The sequence below is a fragment of the Neolamprologus brichardi genome, chromosome 20 (genome assembly GCF_056152115.1).
Source record: "Neolamprologus brichardi isolate AB-2024 chromosome 20, ASM5615211v1, whole genome shotgun sequence".
Classification (NCBI taxonomy): domain Eukaryota; kingdom Metazoa; phylum Chordata; class Actinopteri; order Cichliformes; family Cichlidae; genus Neolamprologus; species Neolamprologus brichardi.
The window spans coordinates 19,387,581-19,414,726 of NC_142123.1; the positions used below are offsets into that span (position 1 = coordinate 19,387,581).

Sequence of the window (27,146 nt, forward strand, 5' to 3'; positions counted from 1 at the left end):
GGTTAATTCAGCCTTGCACAAGGTGACATGTAAAAGCCCTTGGCCTTGGTTTTGGCAGTGTGCTGGCTTCTCTAATTATGGACTCTGCTTGGGTCTGTGTTTACCAGCCATCACCCCTTTCAACCTTTGGAGGGGAAAAAAAGAACTAGACCCCCTGCAGGAAGACAAAATGTTCCTTGAAGCTTCACAAGAGAGACAAACATATTAAGAGATCAGATATTAAAAAGAGACAATACTGTGCTTTTGGACTGGTTTTGGAATCGAGTTGTTGTTTAACTCGGGTTATTTTACTTGTAGCTAAAATATACATTTGCACACAATCATAAAGTTTCTGTTTGAAACACTTCCTAAATTTGGATTTGTGCCTGTTGCCTTGAGACTAGCATTTTCACACTCAAACAACTTTTTTCGTCACAAGTTGCTAGCCAGTGAGTTAGGAAAAGTTTGTGCTTTCTGTAGTAAGGTTAAGACCCTACAAAACACCGACTCTGCTTACCATTTTTAAAGATTAGAAACAAATGCTGGTCTTTGTTTTGCCCCCAACTCCCATGTCAGGATGCCAAAAATGGTATTATAATACTTTAAGTTCGAGAGCCGAGTTAGTGTACTTGGATCTCAAAGTGTTAGGGTTTGACTCTCCAGAGCTGAGAATCCATGCATTGTTTTCATGGTTTCTCAGGACACTGGCATGTCAGTCAAAGGTTTGTCCATTGTCAGGACTGTGATTTCCAAAGCTGACAGCCACCTCTGGCGAGCTGTCAGACACTGCTAGGCCTCTTTCTCAGCTCTGTAAGACTTTGTGTAGCTCGACATGCTCATTTTAGCGCTGCAGACTCTGCTCCAGCCAGCACACAAATACAAAAGACAGCTTCATTAGGATTCCAAAAGATCTACTGAGTCCCTCTTAAAGCTGTATTTATCTCGACAATTTGGCAAGTTTTGGCCTCTCAACTGAAACCTCCAGGCCCTGTCTAGCACTTAAGGCCTGAGAGAATGGTTTTTGTCTCACAGAATGAATGAAGTTTTTCCTTTCAAGATGAAATCACTGCCTGTTTTGTACAAATAAATCAGTTTGGTTTGCAGCTTATACGTAGACATTTTTGAGACAAAGAAACGTGGTAGGGAGTGGGTGTTTGGATAGTTTTAACAAACTGCTGAAGATTAATAAAACATTTGTCCTAGCAAATTAAACAAAGGACATAGCTTCACAGTCACCTCTGTTGCTGTTTTGCAGGAGAGATTGAATTCATGATGATGAATCCCTCATGGTTGGTCAGGAGTGAGAGAAAATGTGCTCCAAAACAAAATCCCCCTTCCTCTGAGCCACTGGGACATTCCAGTCCATCCATATGTGAAGCTTACTGCACCATCACACTGTTAAGCTCCCAAACCCTTGACCCATACTCCCCCTCCTTTGTTTTTAAAGATCCTGTTCTGTAACCGTGCAAAAACTCATGGTAACTGTTTAAAAGTCTGAAAATCTAAGACATAAAGTGATTCTGCCTCAGAAAAACACACCCAGCTCGAGGAAATTGGATACCTCTCAAGACTTTGTAGTTTTTTTGGCCCAGCAGTTGTGGGTTTATCTCCCTGTGAGCCCTTATCTCCTCCCTCTCTGTTTCCCATATAAACCCTCCACTACTTTCAGCCGCACTAAGTCTTTTCAGTGGCCTGCTCATAAGACATTTTTAATTTCTTACCCATTTTCTTGGACTCCCCCCGTGTCTACAATTTTTTTCTGCATACTGTGCCTGACAGAGCAGAGGTAAGGAAAGAGGTAAGTTTTTTTTCTTCATGTGCCAAGTAAAAACAACTGCAAAAGAACATGTTTTAAAGTGTTGTGTCTGCAGATAATTTCAATGTTAAATCAAGGACATCGCTCGTCATAAACATGATCATGTTTTCACAGAAATTTAAAGTAGTCTGTGTCATTTACAGCACGGAAACATGAAAGTCTGCATGGCTTTATTCGTTTGTGTCGCAGTCCTGACTGCATGGTTCTTCACTGCAGGTAAGAATAATGCTACATCTGAGAGATGTGCAATCAAGGAAATTGCCATTAGTTCATGAGTTGCATTAGATTTCTAAGCAGGTTTTTAATAATGTTCCCTATGATCATGAAACCATGATCTCTTCCTCACTCTTACAAAGAAGTTTTGTTACCTGAACCAAACCAAACAAAGTGTCAAAAATAAAGCAAAGTCTGAAAATGACAGGTTAACGTGGGACACAAACCCAGGTCTCTTAAAGATCTAGGTCTAGTAACTGACTAATGTGATCTTTTACAAACCCTTGTTTGATGTGTAGGGATGTTTTCTGATGAGGCAAAATGTTCTAAGTAAGAACAAACAACACTTCAGCTATCAGGGAATTATACATGGGCACTTGTTATTGCTCAATCTCTGCTCTCCTCTTACTCAAGTTGTGTTTGCTAATCTTACAAAGTTATTTTCATGTGCATGGGGTTTTTTCAAGTGCTTGACCACATTCTTGTCAGATTTGTACATTTTTCTTCCCAGCTTTGTAAAAAGTAGCTGGTACACAAGATGAGGTCTGTTACTTACAGATATTTCCCTTAGAGTCGCGTGCAAAGAAGTTTCTTCCAGAGCTAATAATCAGTGTCAGTACATTATCTTTGTTGTGCCAGGCTTGAAATAAGGGTGAGGTAGTGATGGGCTGATTAAGCGGCATGAGTTTGTGTCTTAGGTCTCCAATTGTTTTTCATTAGTTTAATGTACCTGGAGGCAACCATATAAATAAAACTGAATTGAATAAAAGTTTTAAATCCATCCAACTGTCCCTTAATTATTGCAGCCCCACCCCACAAATGAATACTGGGAATAAACACTTACAATTTAAAAAAAAAACATAAAAAAAAAATCAAGATCTGGGCCAACTTTTGATACTTTGTTAACCATGATGTTCCCCATCATCCATTTCTCCATTAGGTTTTATTTTAAACAAGCATTGAAAACACCTCCACGCCTTCAACAAAAACATTATCTGATGGGACTCTTAGCATTTTACTCTGACTAGCATTAAATTACAACTTTAATGTATGCTATAACTAAAATTCTGTGGCAAGATTTAGACTGCTGGAGGCCTATCAAACGTCACACAGGGGTCCAGTCCACACTGACAGACTCCTATTTCTCACCAGTGGAGGGGCTACTGCCCTACTGTGCTCCAGAAAGCACTGTGATGAATCAATTAACTGTGTGAGAGGAGGACTCAGCAGGCAGGCAGTGAAGTGACAAGCATCTCCGCAGATTGTAGGTCCTGCCATCATCACTAGAGGAGACTGGCATCGTGTCATCAGCTTTATATTACCCAACCAGAGCTGCTTTTGTTGTGGTACGCAATTATGAAAAACTTGCACCCCTAGCACCTCTGCATGCCCCACATCCCCGACCCCTACCCTCCCATCATTTTCTCTTCTCTGACAGACCTTGGCAGGGCATGTTAAGTCCTGGCATGCCACTGCTCACAGTTAGAGCAAGAAGAAAACAACTGTGAGTGTCATGAGTAATGATGGGATTGGCTGGGGGTTTTATCCCCTGATTACATGGTGAAAAAGAGTTGGTCAGTGGTGGTGGGAGGGGATGGTTAGATTAGAACAGGAAAACACATCCTTTAAGACCTCACTTTGATCCCCTCAAATGAGCCTTGTCCCCCCCACCTATTGTATCTCGCAACCTCCCCTCACCATGGAGCCAATTTCTCAGCTCTTCTAAAAAACAACCGAAAACAAGACTGTCATTGTCCTTCACTGGCGGTTTGGCTGATTTATTTGCTGTGGTTCAGAGAAAAAACACATGAAGGGGACTCAGCAGAACAATATGCTTCATTAGGCTTTTTGAAGCCATACTTTCCATAAGCCTGTAGACTTGAAACCGAACCACTAATCAGACTGAATCCTATTATTTTGATCTGATGCTTAATTACTTTTTTCCCAAAAGTTCAATGCTGTTTTTCTTTTTCTTTTTTCTTTTTCTGTTCTAGATGCCAAGGAGTTATTCATCACAACCATAAAGGTATTCTTTCTTTGTCTCTTGTTCCTGGCTAGAATGCCAAAGTCCAGCTGTGGTACAAAGTCAAGTCAACAATATAAGAATTTATGCCTCTTATATACAACTTCATTGTATGTTCAGAATAGCTCTTAAATCGTGTAATACATTATTTTGGAAGACTGGGAGTTGATCTTACCCTTGTTGAACTTGAACAAACAAGCTAATTATCAATAGTTGCACAGTGTCTCTTTAATAGTTTAAAACCTTGTGTTCTGATTTCAAAAACAGACATAAACACTTGTCCTTTATATCGGCAAAGTTGAGTTTTCTGTCCTAGTCGCCATAATTCTTACTGACCCACTTTACACTTCACTGTCAAGTATAAAATAAACCAAATAAACACAGTCCATATGCCATCTTCACAATTTTCATATCGAAGGAAGCTTTAAAGTCTATCTTTATATTTTCAAAGTTAGCTTATATATATATATATATATATATATATATATAGAAGGTAAGTGTGCTCCCTTACCTTCTCAAGGTAAGCTAGGTTTGCCTTCTTGTGTGAGCTTTTCAAGTGCACATTAAGGTTTGTGGGATTTTTTTCCCTTTAGAAATGTCCCTCATAATTTGTCTGTTTCCACTACAAGACGCTTGCTTTATCCAAAACACAGTCATATTCAAAGTAATCCCAAATTGGACTCTGGCGCTTTCTTCCGACTTTTCCTGACATGATTCTGCGCGTGGATGGAGCAGCAACACAGACGACTCGACTAACGTACTTGCCACCTGCTGGCATAATGAGACACAGCAAGAAAAAAATCTGGAAACTAAACTTCATTTTCATCCTTGATATATATGACACGCACGCATCAATGAAAACTAAACACATTTTTGCTATAAATTCAGTTAATTTTAGTTAGTTTTGTGAACACTCATTCCAGTTTTAGTTAGTTTTCCTTTTTTTGTTTTTATTTTTATTTCCGTTAACGAAAATATTTTTTCACTTCTAGTTTTCGTTATTTTGTTAGTTTTCGTTAATGATAATAACCTTGCCTGGGACTGCGCTTTTCTGGACAAACATCTTGGATGTTGTTTCTGGGATGTTCTTTAGCCAGGGCTGGACTGGTAATCTGGCATACCAGGCATTTACCCAATGGGCTGATGCACTTTCGGGCCGATGGCCGTGCACCAGTGCTGCATGCACTGACATAAGCCTATTCATTAATTTTCACCACTGATACTGTATTGCCCAATCCAATCTCTCTACACAACCAGGCGCTCCACTTGCCTTTGCTGTACGTCACACAACATGTAGAACAGAGTTAAGTGAGAAAGAAGTGGAGAAAAGCTGTGGAGCTGCTAAGACAGATGAAAATAAACTAAAAATAAATGCAGCAAAATGTGTCAAATTAACCGACATATTAGCTGTTGGGGCTGCTGCTGCACCATCAGCAGTACTGCCAACAACAACTTTTACAAGCTCTCACAGCCACAGGAGGCTGCTGTTAATAGCACCAACAAGAAGTGCAGGAAGAGGGACAACGGTCCCAACAAGAGAGTGATATAATAGATGGAGGATATAATTCCCCGCTCGCCCCTGCCGTCTATCCTTCAAGCTCGGGTCCTCTACCAGAGGCCTGGGAGCTTGGGGGTCCTGCGCAATATCTTAGCCATTCCTAGCACTGTGCTCTTCTGGACAGAGTTCAAGTTCAAATTTATTTATATAGCACTTTTAAAACAACAGGTGTTGACCAAAGTACTGTACAATAAAATGTACAAGGCAATAAACATAAAAAAAACAGAATAGTGTTTTAGAAGAGAATGAAATCATAAAAAAGAGAATAAAATCATAAAAAATAGAATAAAATCATAAAAAAGAATAATAGTAACAAACTCATGATGAATCAAAAGCCAGAGAATAAAAATGGGTCTTTAGATGACTTTTAAAAGTATCCAGTGTTGGGGAGGGTCTGATATGCAAAAGCAATATATTCCAAGGTTTGGGGGCAGTCACAGCAAATGCCCGGTTTCCTCTGTGTTTTAATCTGGGCCTAGGGAGAACCAAAAGCATTTGGTCTGCAGACCTCAAGGATCTTGGGGGAGAATACCAGGTTAGGAGATCAGCAAGATTTGTAGGGGCTAGTCCATGCAAGTGTTAAGATCTTAAAGTCAATTGGAAAGCTGACTAGCAGCCAGTGTAATGATGCAAGCATAGGATATGTATGATCTCGCTTGCGTGTGCCAGTTAGAAACCGTGCTGCAGCATTTTGAACTAGCTGCAGTTGGCCAATTGATGAAGAGGTGACGCCAGAGTAGAGACTATTACAGAAGTCGAGGCGAGATGAGATGTAGGCATGGATCGCTTTCTCAAAATCTCTGAAACTGAGAAAGGGCTTAACTTTTGTAATTAGGCGAAGATGAAAGAAACTGGTTTTGACTACATTATTTATTTGCCAAGTGCTGCCAAAAATCACTCCTAAATTTCTTGCAAAAGGATATAATTTTCTAAGGGGCCATGGTCATAATGGTCAGAAGGACCAAAGACAATGACCTCAGTTTTCTGTTCATTTAGATTTAGAAAATTTAGAGCCATCCATGCCTTGACATCTTCTAGACCACAGGTGTTGAACTCCAGGCCTCAAGGGCCGGTGTCCTGCAGGTTTTAGATGTGTCCTTGATCCAACACAGCTGATTTAAATCGCTAAATTACCTCCTCAACATGTTTTGAAGTTCTCCTGAGGCCTGGTAATGAACTAATCATTTGATTTCATAACAGTGAAACAAAATTCCATATTTTTAAAAAATAGATCCCAACGGGAGCATATAAATTGAAAAAAGGCCTGGACCAAGGATACAGCCCTGGGGGACCCCGCAAAAAAGGGTCGTCTTTGGAGACAATGTGTCTCTGAATCTAACAGAGAAAATACGATTAGATAAGTAGGATTTAAACCATTCCAAAGCAAGCCCTTTAATTCCGGCACATTGTTCCAGTCAAGAGATAAGATCTACTGTGTCAAAACGGTGGTGGTTCACCAATGTCGTGTTGGTCTAAAAAGGTCTGGAGCTGCGGAAGGACAATTTTCTCCAGAACTTTTGACAAAAAGGACAATTTAGAGATTGGGCGGTAATTTGATAGAACTGTTAAGTCCAGATTCTGCTTTTTAAGGATGGGTTCCATCACAGCATGTTTAAAATCAGAGGGAACAGACCCAGACTGAAGACTGCAATTGACAATAGAAAGCAGACATGTACCAACAGTGTCAAAAACATCTTTCAGTAACCTAGGTGGAATGATATCCAGGGTACATTTTGAAGGTCTCAAATTTCTGACTACTTCATTAAGTAATGAAAGGGATACTGGCTCGAAGTGATCAAAAACAGCCAAGGTTGGAGTATAAACACCTGGGTCAGAAACGGAAAAGAATAATGTGGGATCTAATATCTACAATTTTATTAATGAATAATTTCATTAGATTCTCACTTGTTATGTTCACTGCTATATGAGGATCAGCAGTGGGAGGATTAAGAACTGAATTTATAATACCAAATAAAATCCGAGGTTTATGACAGTTGTTGGACACGATCTTGGAAAAGTATTTTGTTTTAGCTGCTCTTACAGCTTTCTGGTAACTTGACAGGGATTCTCTAAGTGCCTCAAACGACACTTGGAGACGGTCCTTTTTCCACTTTCTTTCCACTTTTCTACATGCCCGTCTGCGTTCCCTGGTGTCATTATTTAACCATGGCTGGGTTTTAGGTTTTCGATACCTAGTGGTACAAGTGCCAATGGAATCCAGTATTTCCAGACAAGCTGAGTTGAACAGGGAAAGCAGACTATCAGTGGTCGAATGAGTGGTACTGTTAGTAGGTAATGCCTGATTACCTGGTAATGCCAGAGATCTCAGATGTTGTTCCTGAGATCTGTTGAAGCCACTCGCCTAGCTTGGGAGTCATTGCACCTAGCACCTAGCACTGTTACCTTCACCCTTCACATCTTCTCCAACTCTTCTCTGAACCCTTGGTACTTCTCCAGTTTCTCATGTTCCTTCTTCCTGATGTCATTGGGAACCGCTACATCTATCACTACAGCTGTCTTCTTCTGTTTGTCTACCTTCTGTTTGTGTTTGTCTACCACAAACAGGCCATACTCGGCACAGATGTTTCTGTATCCTATACCTACCTGCTAGCACCTTGCACCCTGTTGTTATGTGCTGGATTGTCTCGGGGGCATTTTTACATAGCCTGCACCTGGAGTCTTGCCTAGTGTGATAGACCCCAACCTCTATGGATCTTGTGCTCGAAGCTTGTTCCTGTGCTGCCATGAATAGTGCCTCTGTGCTGTCTTTCAGTCCAGCTTCGTCCAGCCACTGGATGGTAGGATTTCTGGATGTCAGCCACCTCCACTATCTGCCGGTGGTACATACCGTGCAGGGGCCTGTCCTTCCACCATGGTTCCTCCTCTTCCTCCTCTATCTTGGGTTTCTGCTGTCTGAGGTATTCACTGAGCATGTGGTCGCATCCAGATGTATTCATGGATGTTCATTGTCTCATCCTGGACTGTGGTGCTGACACTCACCAGCCCCCGGCATCCTTCATTCCGCTTGACGTACAGCCTCAGGGTGCTGGATTTGGGGTGAAACTCTCCATGCATGGTCAGGAGCTTCCTGGACTTAATGTCAGTGGCTTCTATCTCCTCCTTTGGCCAGGTTATTATCCCAGCAGGGTACCTGATCATGGGCAAGGTGTAGGTGTTGATAGCCTGGATTTTGTTCTTACTGTTCAGCAGGCTCCTCTTGACTTGCCCAACCTCTTCATGGTTCCCATTTGCCTGTGTGATCCCCAGGTACTTGTAGCTGTCTTCTATGTCTACAATGTTACCTTTTGGTAGTTCGATCCCCTCAGTTCTGACTACCTTCCCTCTCTTTGATATCATCCAACTACATTTCTCCAGTCTAAACGGCATTCCGATGTCATTGATGTATATCCTGGTAACATGGATCAATGTTTTGTTCTGTCTTGGCATACAGCGGGATGTCATCCATGTACAGGAGGTGGCTGACAATTGCTTCGTTCCATAGTCAGTATCCGTAGCCAGTCTTGTGAATGATCTGACTGAGGGAGTTTAGGCCTACGCAGAACAGCAGTGGGGACAGGGCATCTCCTTGGTAGATGCTATGGTCTTGAAGTTGGCCTCTAGAGTGGTTCGCCATATCCATATTTAGTTCCTGATAAAGGCTCTTAGGGTCCTGCTGATCTTGTCTGGGCATTCCACGATCCAGGTGTGGGGCATCAAGTCATAGGCCTTCTTGTAATCAATCCAGGCAGAGACCAGGTTGGTCAGTCTGGTCTTGCAGTCTCGGCTGACTGCTCGGTCTACCAGTAGCTGGTCTTTTGCTCCTCTGGTATTCTTGCCAATTCCTTTCTGTGCCCCGCTCATGTATTGACCCATGTGCCTGTGTTCATCTTAGCCGCCAGATGCCTGACGGGAGCTTCCAGCAGGTTATTGGCCAGTAGTTGGATGGGACTGGTCCCTTCTGGGGGTCCTTGGGGATCAGAACTTTCCGGCTTTGTGTTAGCCATTCTGGTTGTCTCTCATCGACTAGCAGCTGGTTCATTTGTGCTCCCAGACGCTTGGATGGTTGTATGGAGAACAGCTGCTTTATTCTCCTGCCTTCAATCTCCCTGGTGTACCACTTCAAGCGGCTGGCCAAAGCTCTGAGTCATTGCTTGTCAGTTTCCAAAGCCTCAGGTATGGACAGCTTTCTGTACTTCTTAGGCACCTTCTTCATTGCACCTTTCTGCTGGTCTGATAGTTGGCTAACCTCCCTCCATGCTACCTTGATCTTAGCCTCTAGTCTCCTTCTCCATGGAGGGTAATCAGAACTTGTGGCTGTTCCACTTGTAGCCAAGCATCTCACTGATCACTGCTGCCAAAGTGTAGATCAGCTGGTTAGTCTCGGTAATGGCGGTGTTAGGTATGGTATGTAGTGCTGCATTCACATCATCCAGTAGATCTTCTGAGAGTACTTCACGTAGTCTTGGTAACCGGCTATGGAGGTTCCAGGTTTCAAGCTTCGCCATGATCCTATCTTTCAGGTCAGTTTCTCTTGCACTCAATGATCCTTCTTCCATCGCACTTGGGGCTTCGTATATATATGTAATAGGGTCTGAGTGTGTGCTTGTGTAGACACTAAAGCTGGTGTGCCAAAATGTCATACCAGGAGGTTCTTTAAATACAAGGGGGAGAAAGTTTATCAGAAACCCAAGGCACAGAGACTAAACAGGTCTAATCAGAAGAAGGAAGAGGAATAAAACAAACGACATTCTAAAAACTTATGCAATAAAATGTTCTTATTACACTAAATTCTAAAGCAAACACTCAATAAAATTGTCTTAAAAAAATCTCCAAGAAGAATGTTCCTTATAGCTAAGAGGGAAACAATTCCTCTTCTGGTGCTGAAACTGCACCAGCCTAGTCCCAGGGAACAAGGAATCTCTTCTCGTTACTCTGTCTCTTCATCGAGCTCGTCGCACCACAACCCAGTTTTGGCACACAACAGCACACAACTGAGTCCCTGGCTTGCTGCTACCATGGTTTTCCTCGTGGCACCTCCCTGAAGTGTCATCCGTGAAGCTGGCCTGGCTAATCTCCATGGCGACCCTCCCCCCCAACAGGGTTGCACCTGACGAACAACAGTGGAAACAGTACTCACAAATGCCGACTCGGTTCACCTGTGGCCTGCTGTTGATCATACCCATTGTTCCCCACTGGTTGCCCTTTCTGTCGCTGCAAATGGAATTTTTGGACATCCTGATAATAATGAATTACAGTAGTCCAGCCTAGAAGTAATAAATGCATGAACTATTTTTTCAGCGTCACTCTGAGACAGGATATTGCTAATTTTAGAGATATTGCACAAATGGAAAAAAGCAGTCCTACATATTTGTTTATTATGTACATTGAAGGAATCTGAAAATATATGCTATACCTTCTGATGATACTGCCTAAGGGAAGCAGGTATAATGTAATCAGATTTGGTTCTACCACACAACCCTGTGGAACTCCATAATTACCCTTAGTGTGTGAAGAGGTCATTCAAACCATACCTACAGCATGCTCTAATGACCACTGGTAGTCATACAGCCTTGGATAAAGTAGAATTGGTACAGGGATGGGACATCTGCCTGCACAGAGCTCTGTTGACAGGAAGCAGTTTACAAAGTATGTCGCACAACCAGTCTTCGGACCCCTCTTGTTTATGCTGTTGTTGGTCCATCAGCCTGCCATGAGAAAAAAGGAGCAAATGTATCACCTACAAATAGCTCAAAAGATAACAAGTATTAAAAACAATGAACAGTGTCCACAACAGCCACTGTCTATACTTTTTTTTTTGTTTTTGTTTTTTTCACAGTTCACCCATTCCTGGTAATCTCTAGTAATCGCTGTATCTCCCGTCCATATTCTGGCCCACTTGTCAGCCAGTCAACATTCAGGAGTCAATCAAAGTTAGAATAAGGAAGGGTGGGTTATGTGAAAACCCCTCTCCCCTCTCTGTATAACTGAAATTGTATATGCAAACCAACACATTTGAGGGACTGTAAAACCAGTTTAAGTGAAACACAAAATCCAAGGCATAACACTATTAGGTGTGAAGTCTCACGGACCAGATTATATTTACTGTTGTTTATTCAAATCTGGTGCTCAACAACTGACTCCTGTGTTTCATAATATTTTTAATAACGATTTAGAGGCACAGGATGTATCTATTGTTTGGATGGATGCTTTTTTAGTTCTCGTTCATAAATCTAGTTATTTAAAAACTTTAAATGCTCAAAGACCGGTAGGCCTCACGTCAATTGTGATAAAATACTTAAAGTCAAAGAAAAGGTTAAGGGTGAAGTTAAGGGAAACTGAGGATGTGCTTGACTCCACACAGTTCATGAAGGAGTGGAACATGTCAGATTGACCTTCTTGAACCTGACTGTTCAAAACTCAGAGTAAAAAGTTCCTCAAGTATTTCGGTGCAAAAAGTGAGACTGCCTTACACATAGCACTGTTAGGGATCTTTTGTTGCACTGACCTGCCCACCAGGAATATGCAGAAACCCGTTAGCAGGAAAGCAATGATAATGCCAATCCACATGTCAGTGGAGAAGGGCGCCAGCAGGCTGAACGTGCTGTCTTCAGAGTCTGTTGCTTTGCGCACAATGAAGCTGAGGCCAGTTTGAATGAAGGGGGTGGTCATGTCCACAAACCTCTCATTGACTGCAGTGGCAGTCAGCGGGGCCACAGCCAGGTCAGCCTCCTGAAGCAAGGTATAGCAACACATATGAAAAACCAGGGACACAATCAATGAAAAAAAGAAAAGAAAAGTTAAAACTCTGTACAATGTGAGTACAGATAGAAAGGAGTAACAATTGCACAAGTTGTAAGAGCAGGTTGATTTCCTTTAAGTTTAAAGTATGAATGATCCTCTTGCTGCCTTGTGTTTTGTCAGGATGAACCATATGTCATGAGCAAGGGCTCTGAGCTAGAAGGCTACTGCATTGATCTGATCTCAGAGCTCTCCAAGAAGCTAGGCTTCAAGTACAACTTGCATCTGGTCAAAGACAACCGCTATGGCGCCATGGACTCCAGCGGCAACTGGAATGGCATGATTGGTGAAGTCATCAGAGGGGTGAGTCATAGAGTTATAGAGCACTGAAACAACTCTACTTCAGTGTGTTACAGTATGTGAACACTGTAGTATGTGTCTTCAGTGTAATGTGTTTTGTTGCTCTTGTTAATTTAATACCCCCCTGTTCAACCTCAGACCTTGCTTTGATTTTTTGATGAATGTACACTTTAAATTTAATGCCACCAATGTCTGAGCCCACCTAATATTATGCATTATAGATTATCAGAGCCACAATGTTCTTTGCAATTTTACATTAATTACATTAATTGGCAAGATTACTCTTAAATAGTCAAATTAATTTAATTTATACAGTGCCAAATCATAACAACTGTTGCCTCAAAGCACTTTACATTGTAAGGTAAGAACGCTCTTACCCTATCTGTGTAGCAGTGAGCATAGGATTCTATATATATTTCAACATTTGTTATGATGTTTTGTGCTACTTACAAACAAATGCTGACCATAAATTATTTAACATTGTTACTCCTTTCTATCTGTACTCACATTGTACAGAGTTTTAACTTTTCTTTTCTTTTCTTCATTGATTGTGTCCCTGGTTTTTCATATGTGTTGCTATACCTTGCTTCAGGAGGCTGACCTGGCTGTGGCCCCGCTGACTGCCACTGCAGTCAGAGAGAGGTTTGTGGACATGACCACCCCCTTCATTCAAACTGGCCTCAGCTTCATTGTGCGCAAAGCAACAGACTCTGAAGAAAGCACGTTCAGCCTGCTGGCGCCCTTCTCCACTGACATGTGGATTGGCATTATCATTGCTTTCCTGCTAACGGGTTTCTGCATATTCCTGGTGGGCAGGTCAGTGCAACAAAACATCACTAAAACACTATATATATATATATATATATATATATATATATATATATATGTGTGTGTGTGTGTGTGTGTGTGTGTGTGTGTGTGTGTGTGCAACACAGGCACATGGGTCAATACATGAGCGGGGCACAGAAAGGTATGGGCAAGAATACCAGAGGCGCAAAACACCAGCTACTGGTAGACCGAGCAGTCAGGCGAGACTGCAAGACCAGACTGACCAACCTGTGCACTGCCTGGATTGATTACAAGAAGGCCTATGACTCAATCCCCCACACCTGGATCCTGGAATGCCTAGAATTGTACAAGATCAATGGGACCCTAAGAGCCTTCATCAGGAACTCAATAGGGATGTGGCAGACAACACTAGAGGCCAACTCCAAGCCCATAGCACAAGTCACCATCAAGTGTGGGATCTACCAAGGATATGCCCTGTCCCCACTGCTGTTCTGCATAGGCCTTAACCCCCTCAGTGCGATCATTGACAAGACTGGCTACGGATACCGATTACGGAACAGAGCAGTTGTCAGCCACCTCCTGTACATGGATGACATCAAGCTGTATGCCAAGAGTGAACGAGACATCGATTCACTGATCCACACCACCAGGACATACAGCAATGACATCAGAATGCCGTTCGGACTGGAGAAGTGTAGTCGGAGGTTAACAAAGAGAGGGAAGGTAGTCAGAACTGGGGGGATCGAACTACCATAAGGAAACATTGCAGACATAGAGGACAGTTACAAGTACCTGGGGATCCCGCAGGCAAATGGGAACCACTGAAGAGGCCGCTAGGAAAGCTGCAACCAACAAGTATCTGCAGAGGGTCAGGCAAATCCTGAGGAGTCAGCTGAACGGTAAGAACAAGATCCGGCAACACCTACGCCCCACCCGTGATCAGGTACCCTGCTGGGGTAATAAGTTGGCCAAAGGAGGAGATAGAAGCCACTGACATAAAGACAAGAAAACTCCTTACCATGCATGGAGGGTTTCACCCCAAGTCCAGCATCCTGAGGCTGTACGCTAAGTGGAAGGAAGGAGGCTGGGGACTGGTGAGTGTCAGCACCACAGTCCAGGATGAGACAACAAACATCCACAAGTACATCAGTAAGATGGCCCCAACTGACAGCGTGCTGAGTGAATATCTCAGGCAGCAGAAACCCAAGAAAGAGGAGAAAGGCGAGGAACCATCATGGAAGGACAGGCCCCTGCACGGTATGTACCACCGGCAGATAGCGGGGGTGGCTGATATCCAGAAATCCTACCAGTGGCTGGACAAAGCTGGACTGAAAGACAGCACGGAAGCACTAATCATGGCAGCACAGGAACAAACACTGAGCACAAGATCTATAGAGGCTGTGGTCTATCACACCAGGCAAGACCCCAGGTGCAGGCTATGTAAAGATGCCCCAGAGACAATCCAGCACATAACAGCAGGGTGCAAGATGCTAGCAGGCAAGGCATACATGGAACACCATAACCAAGTGGCCGGCATAGTGTACAGGAACATCTGTGCCGAGTATAACCTGGAAGTCCCGATGTCAAAATGGGAGATGCCCCCAAGGGTGATGGAGAATGATCGAGCTAAGATCCTGTGGGACTTCCAGATACAGACGGACAAAATGGTGGTGGCTAACTAACCGGACATAGTGGTGGTAGACAAACAGAAGAAGACGGTCGTAGTGATCGATGTAGCGGTTCCGAATGACAGCAACATCAGGAAGAAGGAACACGAGAAGCTCGAGAAATACCAAGGGCTCAGAGAAGAACTCGAGAAGATGTGGAGGGTGAAGGTGACGGTGGTCCCAGTGGTAATCGGAGCACTAGGTGCAGTGACTCCCAAGCTAGGCAAGTGGCTCCAGCAGATCCCGGGAACAACATCGGAGATCTCTGTCCAGAAGAGCGCAGTCCTAGGAACAGCTAAGATACTGCGCAGGACCCTCAAGCTCCCAGGCCTCTGGTAGAGGACCCGAGCTTGAAGGATTAAACACCCGCAGGGGCGAGCGGGGAATTTATATATATAGTCAAGTCAAGTCAAGTCAAGTTTATTTATAAAGCACATTTAAAAACAACCAAGGCTGACCAAAGTGCTGTACAATATAATACAAATATAAAATACAATAAAACACAAGTACATAAAACACCTCACTGATAAAACAATAAGTTAATACAGTAAGTTAAACCTTGCTAAAAGCCAATGAGAAGAGGTGAGTTTTAAGAGCAGTTTTAAAAGTTCCTAGGCTTGTGGAGAATCTGATGTGAGGAGGTAAACTGTTCCACAGTCTGGGTGCAGCCACAGCAAAAGCCCTCTCTCCCCTAGTCTTTAATCTGTACCTGGGAACATCTAAAAGCATCAGGTCTGCTGACCTCAAAGATCTCCTGGGGCGGTAAATGCTAAGAAGCTCTGCCAGGTAAGGAGGTGCAGTACCGTTAAGAACCTTAAAAACCAGCAGTAAAATTTTAAAATCAATCCTAAAAGCAACTGGGAGCCAGTGGAGAGAGCAGAGGACCGGAGTGATGTGGTCTCTCTTTTTGGAACCGGTCAGCATGCGAGCAGCAGCGTTCTGCACCAGCTGGAGGCGATGCAGACAGGAACGATCTAAACCAGCATAAAGGGAGTTACAGTAGTCCAGCCGTGATGTAATAAAAGCATGGACCACCCTTTCTAGATCGTTCCTGCACAGGTAGGACTTGACTTTAGCTAGAATCCGTAGATGATAAAAAGATCCCTTGACTACGGAACTGATTTGTTTATCAAATTTAAAAGCACTGTCAAAAGTAACACCGAGGCTCTTAATGGAGGAAGTACATTTGGAAGTTAGGGGTCCCATAAAATCAAAGGAAAGGTTGGGGTCTTTAGGAAGCCCAAACACAATGACTGCAGTTTTACTTTCATTTAGATGTAGGAAGTTAAGAGCCATCCAAGTCTTAATGTCAGACAGACAGGAGAATAACGGCTGCAGAGAGTCCTTACAGTCTAACCTCAGAGGGAGGTAGATCTGAATGTCATCAGCAAAGGTGTGGAAGGACACATTATGTTTGCGCAGCACATCGCCCAAAGGGAGCAAATACAGAGTAAACAGCTGGGGGCCTAGAATGGACCCCTGAGGTACACCACAAGTTAAAGGAGCTCTGGGAGATGACAGTTCACCGAGGTGGACAGAAAAACTCCTGTTATCCAGGTAGGACTGGAAAAACTTTAAGACAGTACCTTTCAAACCGACACAGTGTTCTAGGCGGGATAACAGTATGTTGTGATCAACAGTGTCGAAGGCTGCTGTCAGGTCTAAGGTTACTAGGACAGCAGCACAACCAGAGTCTACAGTTAAAAGCAAATCATTAAAAACTCTCAGTAAGGCGGTTTCAGTGCTGTGACGAGCTCTAAAACCAGACTGAAACTTCTCATAGAGACTGTTGTTGTCTAAAAATGACTGGAGCTGCCTGAGGACAACTCGCTCCAGTACTTTGAACAGAAAGGGCAGATTGGAGATGGGCCTATAGTTAGAGAGTATAGATGGATCCAGGTTAGGCTTTTTGAGGAGAGGTTGAACAACAGCATGCTTAAAAAGTGTTGGGAAACAACCAGAGCTGAGACAGACATTGATCAGGACCAGAAGGACAGGTCTAACTGAGTCCAGGACCTGCTTCAGAAGACGAGAGGGGATAGCGTCAGTGGAACAGTTGGTAGACTTGACCTTGCAGACTGTTTCATGCAGCTGAGAAAGAGAGATTAGCTCAAACTGGTTAAAGGCAGATTGGCACGAGGGAGAAACACAGGGATTTAAAGGTGGAGGTGGAATGACAGACTGCAGGGAGGAAATCTTATTAACAAAAAAATATAAAAAGTCATTGCAGAGGGTGGCAGAAGGTGTGAGGCAAGTGGACGTATGAGGATCAACAATGGAGTTTAAAACACGAAACAGAGTCTGAGGTTTATGGACATTACTGCTGACCAGGTTAGATATGTAGGAGGACTTAGCCTCTTTAGCAGCTTTCTGATAAGTTAAAAGAGAGTCTCTCAGGATATTGAAGGAGATTTGCAGCTTGTCCTTTTTCCACTTTCTCTCAGCACACCTGCAGGAGCACCTGAGAGCACGAACAGAGTCTGTAATCCAGGGTTCAGTGTGAGCTTTGGGACGGAGTGATTTTAGGGGAGCGATGGAGTCCAGAATAGAAGTGCATGTTGAGTTAAAAAGAGCAGTTAAATCTTCTGCACACAGGGAGTCAATCCAGTCCACTGTGGAGAGCTCAGAGTTGTTGAAAGCAGCAGAGAACTGGGATGGTACATGGGTATTGATGATCCGGTGGCGGCGTGAAGGAGCTTTAACTGCAGCAACAGAACATTGTGCAGTAGCAGAAAACAGAAAACATAAAAAAAAAAAAAAACCACCCAGCACGCCCCTGCGGGCGGTTTATCCTTCAAGCTCGGGTCCTCTACCAGAGGCCTGGGAGCTTGAGGGTCCTGCGCAGTATCTTAGCTGTTCCCAGGACTGCGCTCTTCTGGACAGAGATCTCCGATGTTATTCCCGGGATCTGCTGGAGCCACTCGCCTAGCTTGGGAGTCACCGCACCTAGTGCTCCGATTACCACGGGGACCACCGATACCTTCACCCTCCACATCCTCTCGAGCTCTTCTCTGAGCCCTTGGTATTTCTCCAGCTTCTCGTGTTCCTTCTTCCTGATATTGCTGTCATTCGGAACCGCTACATCGATCACTACGGCCGTCTTCTTCTGTTTGTCTACTACCACTATGTCCGGTTGGTTAGCCACCACCATTTTGTCCGTCTGTATCTGGAAGTCCCACAGGATCTTAGCTCGGTCATTCTCCACCACCCTTGGGGGCATTTCCCATTTTGACCTCGGGACTTCCAGGTTATACTCGGCACAGATGTTCCTGTACACTATGCCGGCCACTTGGTTATGGCGTTCCATGTATGCCTTGCCTGCTAGCATCTTGCACCCTGCTGTTATGTGCTGGATTGTCTCTGGGGCATCTTTACACAGCCTGCACCTGGGGTCTTGCCTGGTGTGATAGACCCCAGCCTCTATGGATCTTGTACTCAGAGCTTGTTCTTGTGCTGCCATGATTAGTGCCTCTGTGCTATCTTTCAGTCCAGCTTTGTCCAGCCACTGGTAGGATTTCTGGATATCAGCCACCTCCTCTATCTGCCGGTGGTACATACCGTGCAGGGGCCTGTCCTTCCATGATGGTTCCTCGTCTCCCTCCTCTTTCTTGGGTTTCTGCTGCCTGAGGTATTCACTGAGCACGCTGTCAGTCGGGGCCATCTTCGAGATGTATTCTTGGATGTTCGTTGTCTCATCCTGGACTGTGGTGCTGACACTCACCAGTCCCCGACCCCCTTCCTTCCGCTTAGCGTACAGCCTCAGGGTGCTGGACTTGGGGTGAAACCCTCCATGCATGGTAAGGAGCTTGTCTTTATGTCAGTGGCTTCTATCTCCTCCTTTGGCCAGCCTATTACCCCAGCAGGGTACCTGATCACGGGCAGGGCGTACGTGTTGATGGCCCGGATCTTGTTCTTACCGTTCAACTGACTCCTCAGGACTTGCCTGACCCTCTGCAGGTACTTGGTGGTTGCAGCTTTCCTAGCGGCCTCTTCATGGTTCCCATTTGTCTGCGGGATCCCCAGGTACTTGTAACTGTCCTCTATGTCTGCAATGTTGCCTTCTGGTAGTTCAATCCCCTCAGTTCTGACTACCTTCCCTCTCTTTGTTACCATCCGACTACACTTCTCCAGCCCGAACGACATTCCAATGTCATTGCTGTATAGCCTGGTGGTGTGGATCAGTGAATCAATGTCTCGTTCACTCTTGGCATACAGCTTGATGTCATCCATGTACAGGAGGTGGCTGACAACTGCTCCGTTCCGTAGTCGGTATCCGTAGCCAGTCTTGTTAATGATCTCACTGAGGGGGTTCAGGCCTATGCAGAACAGCAGTGGGGACAGAGCATCTCCCTGGTAGATCCCGCACTTGATGGTGACTTGTGCAATGGGCTTGGAGTTGGCCTCTAGTGTTGTACGCCACATCCCCATTGAGTTCCTGATGAAGGCTCTTAGGGTCCCATTGATCTTGTACAATTCTAGGCATTCCAGTATCCAGCTGTGGGGCATTGAGTCATAGGCCTTCTTGTAATCAATCCAGGCCGTGCACAAGTTGGTTAGTCTGGTCTTGCAGTCTCGGCTGACTGTTCTGTCTACCAGTAGCTGGTGTTTTGCGCCTCTGGTATTCTTGCCAATTCCTTTCTGTGTCCCGCTCATGTATTGACCCATGTGCCTGTTCATCTTAGCCGATATGATGCCTGACAGGAGCTTCCATGTAGTACTGAGGCAGGTTATTGGTCGGTAGTTGGAGGGGATTGGTCCCTTCTTAGGGTCCTTGGGGATCAGGACCGTCCGACCTTCGGTTAGCCATTCCGGGTGTCCCTCGTTAACTAGCAGCTGGTTCATTTGGGCTGCCAGACGCTCGTGGAGTGCAGTCAGCTTCTTCAGCCAGTAGGCGTGAACCATGTCGGGCCCTGGTGCTGTCCAACTCTTCATACTGGAGACCCTTTCTTGGATATCTGCCACTGTGATGGTTACTGGACCCTGTTCAGGGAGGTCGCTATGGTCTGCCCTCAGATCCACTAGCCACTGAGCATTGCCGTTATGGGTTGCGTCCTTCTCCCATATGCCCTTCCAGTATTGCTCCGTCTCCAGCGTGCAGAGGGACACGGTTGAATGCCTTCTCCAAGTCCACAAAACACATGTAGACTGACTGATAATTAAAGGCAACATGTATCAGCCACAACATTACCTTCCTGATAATGTGTAGGTCTTGTTCATGTTGCTCTTGGGGCATAGATACCTTCTGACTCTGCATTGGCACATTAGCTTTAGATCCTGTGGTGGGTTAAAAGGGCATCCTTTGTGGATCAGGCTTCTCTTGATACATCCCACTATGATTGCGAACCCACATTTAGAAGCTTGACAATGCCCTGGACTCTTTATCATGTTTCTTAGGCCATTCCTGGGCGGTTTTTAGTACCCCCAAGCAGAGTGCTTGGGGGTGCTGGGGAAGGCCACCGTTGTCAGGTGTTGCTGTTATCATGATGATGGTTGGTTAAGCAAAAATATGCATGGATGATTACACTTCTATAAGAGAGCTACCAACTCACAAGTACCTGTTTTACAAACTTGAATTTGACAACTATTGTCCCTATGAGGAATTGAACAAAACCAAAAATATCCTAAGTTACCAGTAAAACAAACTGTAAAATATGTAAAAAAAATAATGTGATCTACATAAATACCAGCAGAACATCCTAGCAGAACATTGCAATGTTGCATTGTAACAGGATCATCCATGTTATTTTGTTCATCGCAATGATTTTGTTGTTGTGGTTGAATGTTGCATATACAATTGAATCTTGAATTATGTTATGAAAACTTTCATTTGTTTTATCCTGCAGGATCAGTCCCAGTGAATGGGCTGAGCCAGACACAGAAGAACACAGTTTCACTTTGCTGCACAGCTTCTGGTACATCACAGGAGCTCTCACCCTGCAAGGTATTGCAACATTCCACTAAATTAAAGCACAGAAATGCACTCTGGTGCTTGCCACTTTCTACATGCCTTAAGACAAATATGTAGTAACATGTTTTACTGTACACGGATCATTTTGTAATACCTAAAGAAAGAGATCAAATAAGGAAAATAAAAATGACAAGTTCCACATGCATAACAATTCAATGTAGTATATTGAGACTTGTATCAATGTCTGCATATAGTCAACAACTGAATGTCAAGTAAAATAAAGAAGTTACAATTCGATAGTATTATGTGTATATGTGTGATGGCTGTAGTGCAGGAGGTAGACCACATCATCAGCTAATCAGAAGGTTGGTGGTTTAATTCCTGGCTACTCCAGTCAGAATGCCAAAGTATCCTTGGGCAGGTTAGATAGAAAAATGTGCTTGTATGAATGAGTGAATGAGGCAAGTTGTTTGAAGTGCTTTGGATGCATAAGTTGAGTATAAAAGTGCTCTCTAAAAAACCTGTCAATTCACCATCTACTTGGGGGTATTTTATTAATAAGAAACTTATTAATATAAGAAACTGCACATAAAGTTTGCATTGAAAAATAAAGCTGTTTTCAAATAAACTGCTTATTAATAACGGACAGGAGTAGTTTGGATTCCCCCTTTTCTTGTTTTTCTCAAGATTATTTGACATGTAAAAACTTCACAGTAGCTTTAACACTTCTTTTCTCACTCTTCATGTTGCTCTCAGTAATGTAATGAATAGTGAAGAGTGCACATGACTAATCTGTGTATATATCTGTGTATATACACTGACTACTGTAAAGACAAAAGGAAAAAGCTGCGCTTTTTAAAATAACCCTGCTGTAAATATGAGAGAATTGTGCAGAGTGAATCAGCATAAAAATATCAGTTGAAAATATATATTTCAAGTAGCTGAACATCATGAGTAGGCTCTGTTTGAATAATTTAAATACATTATTTTCCGTTGAAACTGCAACTCTGTTTCTTGGTTGATTTGTTTGTCACCTGCTGACTGCTTGACCACTTTCTTTGTTCTCTCAGGAGCCGGTCCTCACCCCAAGGCATTGTCTGGACGTGTAGTCAGTGCCATCTGGTGGCTGTTTTCTGTACTGCTGCTTGCCTGCTACCTCTGCAACTTAAAGTCTGCGTTGAACTCCAACAGCAAACACATCTCCATTAAGAGCTTTGCAGACCTGGCTAACCAGGATGTAATCAATTACGGCACAATTGAATCTGGATCTACTATGCTCTTCTTTAAGGCATGATCAGTTACTCCTAGTTAGCATTCATAGTCATTACTGCTGCTACATAACATATGGGAAAGGTTGAATAAACATAATAAATATTTTACTTTACTTTCCTAGAATTCCAACAATCCTGTGTACCGGCGTATCTACCAGCACATGGAGCGTAAAAAAAGCTATGTGTCCAACGCGGAAGAGGGTATACGCCGCACACAGGAAGGAAACTTTGCATTTATTGGTGAAGCAGTGTCCTTGGACTTGGCAGTGGCTCGGTACTGTAAACTGACCCGTTCACCAGAGGTCATCTCTATGCGGTCCTACGTCATAGCAGCACCTCTAGGTGAGTTGCTTGGATCTGTCAGGATGCTGCTTTCTTTAATTTTTCAGTTTCTCAGTTTATTAAACCTATTTTCTTAAGTTAGTTTAACCAAAAGCATGTGAACTTCCTTTTTAAAACATTAAAACATACTTAAACCCAGATAGCAAAATTGATATGGTCCGGATCTGGCCCACACAATGTGCTTAAACATGGCCCACATACCGCAAAGAATGACGGCCCTTTGGTGGCCCAGATCTTTGGTGGCCCACACATGGGCCAGCACAAGGCCAGTTAGAGAGACACTGCTGGCCCAGAACAGTTTCAGCTCTGGCCCCAGATGTCGGCTTAATGTGTGCCTTAATCAAGCCATGTAATAACAACATGTGCCGGAACATAATAGTGCAAAACTAACATGATGAAACTCTGTTCAGACACTGAATCAACTGATTCTTATATAGCCCTTTTCTAGTCTCCTAGATTACTCAGAGTGCTCTATACAACATGCCACATTGACACACTGGCTGTATCCCAATTCAGGTTCTGCAGCCTTAAAGTACGCAGCCTTAACGGTCCACAAGGGCCGCACAAGTGTGAGGCTTGTGAAATGGGACGGTCTAGCCCCCGTCGTGCTGCCCAGGTTGCCTAGCAACTATTATACTAACAGCTTGAAACGTTTCATACAGCATCGTTTGACAGAAATGTAGGAGAAAAGTTTTTCTGTTAGTTCATTTTGTTTATGACATCACTTTGATTTGATAAGTATCTGAGGCTGAGACCACAGGACTGTAAAAACATGATTGTTGGGCTTCATTTCTGTACTGAACAGTCATTTTAAGATTAGCTAGTTTAGCTAATGTTGTTCATGAGACTAAAGTCATCTTACTTTGGTAATGTAAATATAATATGGCCAATATCAAAGTTATTATTATATTAACCATTATTAGTTATTACAGCAGCGAACTTGAACTCTGTGTCAAATACTGAGCTTCAGTAAAGATTCAAGTTGCAGTTATTTATATTTCCTATCACCTTAAATCTTCACTCAAAGACAAGCATCTTTGACAGTGTATATATAGATATATTAAATATAATAGACAAATGCTGTTATTTTATTAAGATGGCATTACTAAATTTGGCTCAATGCTTACATATATGTGGAAAAAGAAAATGTACGAGCTGTGATAACTGTGTCTGATAGAATGAAGAGTAGACTGATATATTAAATATTCCTTTATTGGGTGAGAAAATCAGACCATGTCATCGCTGCTTTAAGTCATACAGAATAGATATCAGAGCCTTAAATAGGCTGACTTCTGCTAAACGGGTCAAACTGGGCAGAAAGTATACAAACACATAACATCCTTATAGAATATGATGTAACACTATAGACCAACTTACCTCAGGATATATAAAGCATATAAACGATTATGATGCAACAAACACAGCAGTACTAATCCAAAATACTCAAAGCTTTATAGAACTGAAACAAACATTTATTTTTAGGTCCATTCTGCTGCTGATACATACTTTAGGTTTCTGGATATTAAACTTGTTTCTGCCTTTCATACTGTTTAACCTGAAGGCCCTGAGTGCTTTCTCCCACACTGAAAACACTGGAATGATAAAATTATTTGAACATTACGTAATAAGACTGATTCAGGACAGACAATTAGTTATTTCAAACTTTTCTAGCAGTCCTTCACAAACAGGAAACAGTCTGTCTATTCTCTCCATCTGTCAGCTGCTGCTGGCTCTTCCTCCTCCTCTTCCTCACACACTGCTGAGTTTGTCCTGGTGGATCATCAGGGGTGCAAAGCCTCACAGATGATGTGCAGCAGTGGGTCCCTCAGTCTGTCCTCACTCTGGACACTTGCAGTTGTCACACATGGAAATCAAATGTGTGATAAACTGCAGGATTCAAACACAAGTGTAACTTATGAATACACGTTCATACTTTTATTCCACAATCAGAGAGAAAGAAACAGAGAGAGAGTGCAGGACAGATAGACAGGTCCTGCTTGTGCCGTGATATTCAGGACTGCAAACCAAGCAAACCAAGCAGCATCACTGACTTTCATCTTGTTGTGTTTGTGGATGTATGACTGACTTCAATTATCCATAAAATCATCACATTCTCTGTAAGATTCCATAGTGCAATATTTGGCTTGGTGATATTGTATCAATACAGGGTCACCAAAAGTTCATATTTTATGAAATACATTAAAATACTCTGGAAATACTACAAACAAGAGAGTTCACATCACTACTTCCCTCCTTAGACAATCTTAGCAGAGCAGATTCACATTAAATTGACTGAACTGACAAAACATTAGACACACTTAGCGTTACAAAGCTACCTCCTAGTTCAGAGGGAGCTACTGGTTCAGTCACACAAGTAAAAATAGGACACATACCTCCTTGCATCTGTCTTATGGCAACATTTATGGCAGGTTTTATTGTCAGTGTGTATGCTCGACAGTTTCACTTTGTTTTCACTTTGAAACAAAACCCCCCAAAAACAAAGTGAGACAATTTTATCTGATTGAATAAAATCAGTATTGACAAAGAGGTGGCTGAGGTAGATCAGGTCATCTGCTAATCGGAAGGTTGGTGGTTTGATTCCTGGCTGCTCAGATCTGCAGACCAAATATCCTCGGGTAAGATCAATGTGAATGTGTGGATTCTTAGAAAGCACTTAAGCATAGAAAAAGTGCTTGTATGAGTCCATTAGCATTTACAGAGTTTAACCCTCTGGGTCATAGATATACCTTTAAAATTATTTCAGATTAAAAAACTGACTGACTTTATAGGTATTTTTTAATTTTGACATAGTGTATTACCCTAAAATCACACAAAAACAAAACAAAAAGATAGATTTCTTACTATGAAAACCACAAACATGTTTAACAAATCAGTTTTCTCTTCAGCCATTAAATGGACAGGATTTTGTAATTCATACCATAATTGCATTGTTACCTGACACAGTGCTCTGGTAACTGTTGGGACACGTTTACTTACATACATATACATCCACATGTACAATGCAGCTCGATTTAGCGCCAGTGTTTCTGCCGTGATCAGCTTTCCAGCTGCCTCCACGCTCCTCTCCCGTCCCTGGCGTCACTAAAAAAGGGAAAAAAGTTCATCCACCTGATTACCTCGAGTCCGCTGTACCACCTATCCCCTGCAGCAGAGACAAAGACTGGGCAATGGCATTTTTTAAATAACTATTTACAAAACAATCAGGTGTCACAATAAGAATCCACCCAAATTATTTATGCCACTCCAAAAAGTAGTTCCTGTCATAAACAGAAAAACTAAACTGTAAAGGTGGTGAGTTGTGCCACTGTGGAAAATGGTAAACACTTATGGTAATGGGGTGAGACATTCAGAAACCTCTTTCTTCACTCAAATCGCATGTTTATTTCCTGCTAGGATCCCCGCTGGTGAAGAATCTAACTGGTGCCATCCTTCAGCTCAGTGAGTCTGGTGAGCTAACATACCTGCGTGAGAAGTGGTGGGCCAGCAGCTGTGTTGGCACTGGTGGAGCCCACATCTCCGAGGCCCTGCAACCCTATGACTTACGGGGCCTGTTCCTCCTCCTGGGACTGGGTCTGGGCATCGGGCTCCTGCTAGCTCTGCTGGAGCTCTTATCAAGAGCCCACAACCAAGCTAAGGATGGCAAGGTAGGAAAGAATATCACAATGTAATCATGGCATGGAATGTTTTTATCCTGTAACATTTCTTCTGTTCTTTGGCAGAAATCCTGCTGCTTGGTGTTGACATCAGAGCTGAACCGGAGGTTTGGCAGTGGAGGGGAGAGCACAGAGCACGACACCTCAGACAAAAGCAAAGCCTAAAGAAGAAGCACCACGTTGTCATTTGATAAGATAGTGTTAGAGAAGTGAACAAGCTGAGAGCGTTCTGTATTTCCTTAGTAACAGTCGCATATTGTGTTGTATTTCAGTGGGTTTTATACTTTGTTGCCCAATTTGAACAACTACCAGCAGCAGCATTTTAAGCACCAAACCCACAGGTATATTTCAGACTTAATATTATAATCAGTCTGTCTTGTTAGCTGTTTAGCGTTGTTTTATTATCACATATTTACATCTCACTTCTAACACCTGAAGTTCTTCTGTCACAGTTGTAACCTGATCTTACTATTTGCTTGTATATTCCAAATAAATACTCCAATATCCTGCCTGCTCTGTTTTTGAGTGTATACAACTTTATTGTTCATTGTAGAGAGGAGTTTCATTTATTAGAGCAAACATTAACAACACCTAGGGCCTGTACTAACAACCAAGTTCAACATATCCAGGACATCCAGCCTTTCCTCATCTTCATCCAACACATGAGAGGCAAAACAGAGAGCCAGCCTGCACCTCGGTCAAAAAAAAAGGCTTGGGAACCTAGAAGGGAAACAAGTCTGAGCATTTTATTTTTTCTGTTGGCTGGCACCACAAATAAAACCCTGGGACACCATCACACCACTAGTAC

At 43.1% G+C, this 27,146-nt stretch overlaps 1 protein-coding gene and 1 pseudogene across 2 annotated transcripts; one reads left to right on the forward strand and one right to left on the reverse strand.

The window, feature by feature from the left end:
* The first annotated feature begins 1,624 nt into the window (after positions 1-1,624).
* On the forward strand, positions 1,625-26,847 carry si:ch211-251b21.1 (glutamate receptor U1). Of its 2 annotated transcripts, none has more exons than XM_006804263.3 (10): positions 1,625-1,777; positions 1,939-2,011; positions 4,003-4,034; positions 12,511-12,690; positions 13,280-13,503; positions 20,987-21,084; positions 22,122-22,339; positions 22,445-22,664; positions 26,079-26,329; positions 26,405-26,847. In XM_006804263.3, the coding sequence occupies exons 2-10, from the start codon at positions 1,948-1,950 to the stop codon at positions 26,501-26,503; spliced, it is 1,386 nt and encodes a 461-aa protein (XP_006804326.2). In that variant the 5' UTR covers positions 1,625-1,777; positions 1,939-1,947; the 3' UTR covers positions 26,504-26,847. The 2 variants fall into 2 exon arrangements, with proteins under 2 accessions (XP_006804326.2, XP_006804325.2); XM_006804262.3 differs by having other exon boundaries at positions 1,627-1,765.
* On the reverse strand, positions 7,027-9,593 carry LOC148096968 (uncharacterized; annotated as a pseudogene).
* Positions 26,848-27,146: the final 299 nt, after the last annotated feature.

Bases quoted from the DNA above. Each gene is read 5' to 3' on its own strand.
- si:ch211-251b21.1 (XM_006804263.3), top strand. From the start codon at position 1,948: ATGAAAGTCTGCATGGCTTTATTCGTTTGTGTCGCAGTCCTGACTGCA. The intron at 12,691-13,279 runs GTGAGTCATAGA...ACCTTGCTTCAG, and splicing joins TTGGTGAAGTCATCAGAGGG to GAGGCTGACCTGGCTGTGGC. The intron at 13,504-20,986 runs GTCAGTGCAACA...TTTATCCTGCAG, and splicing joins TGCATATTCCTGGTGGGCAG to GATCAGTCCCAGTGAATGGG.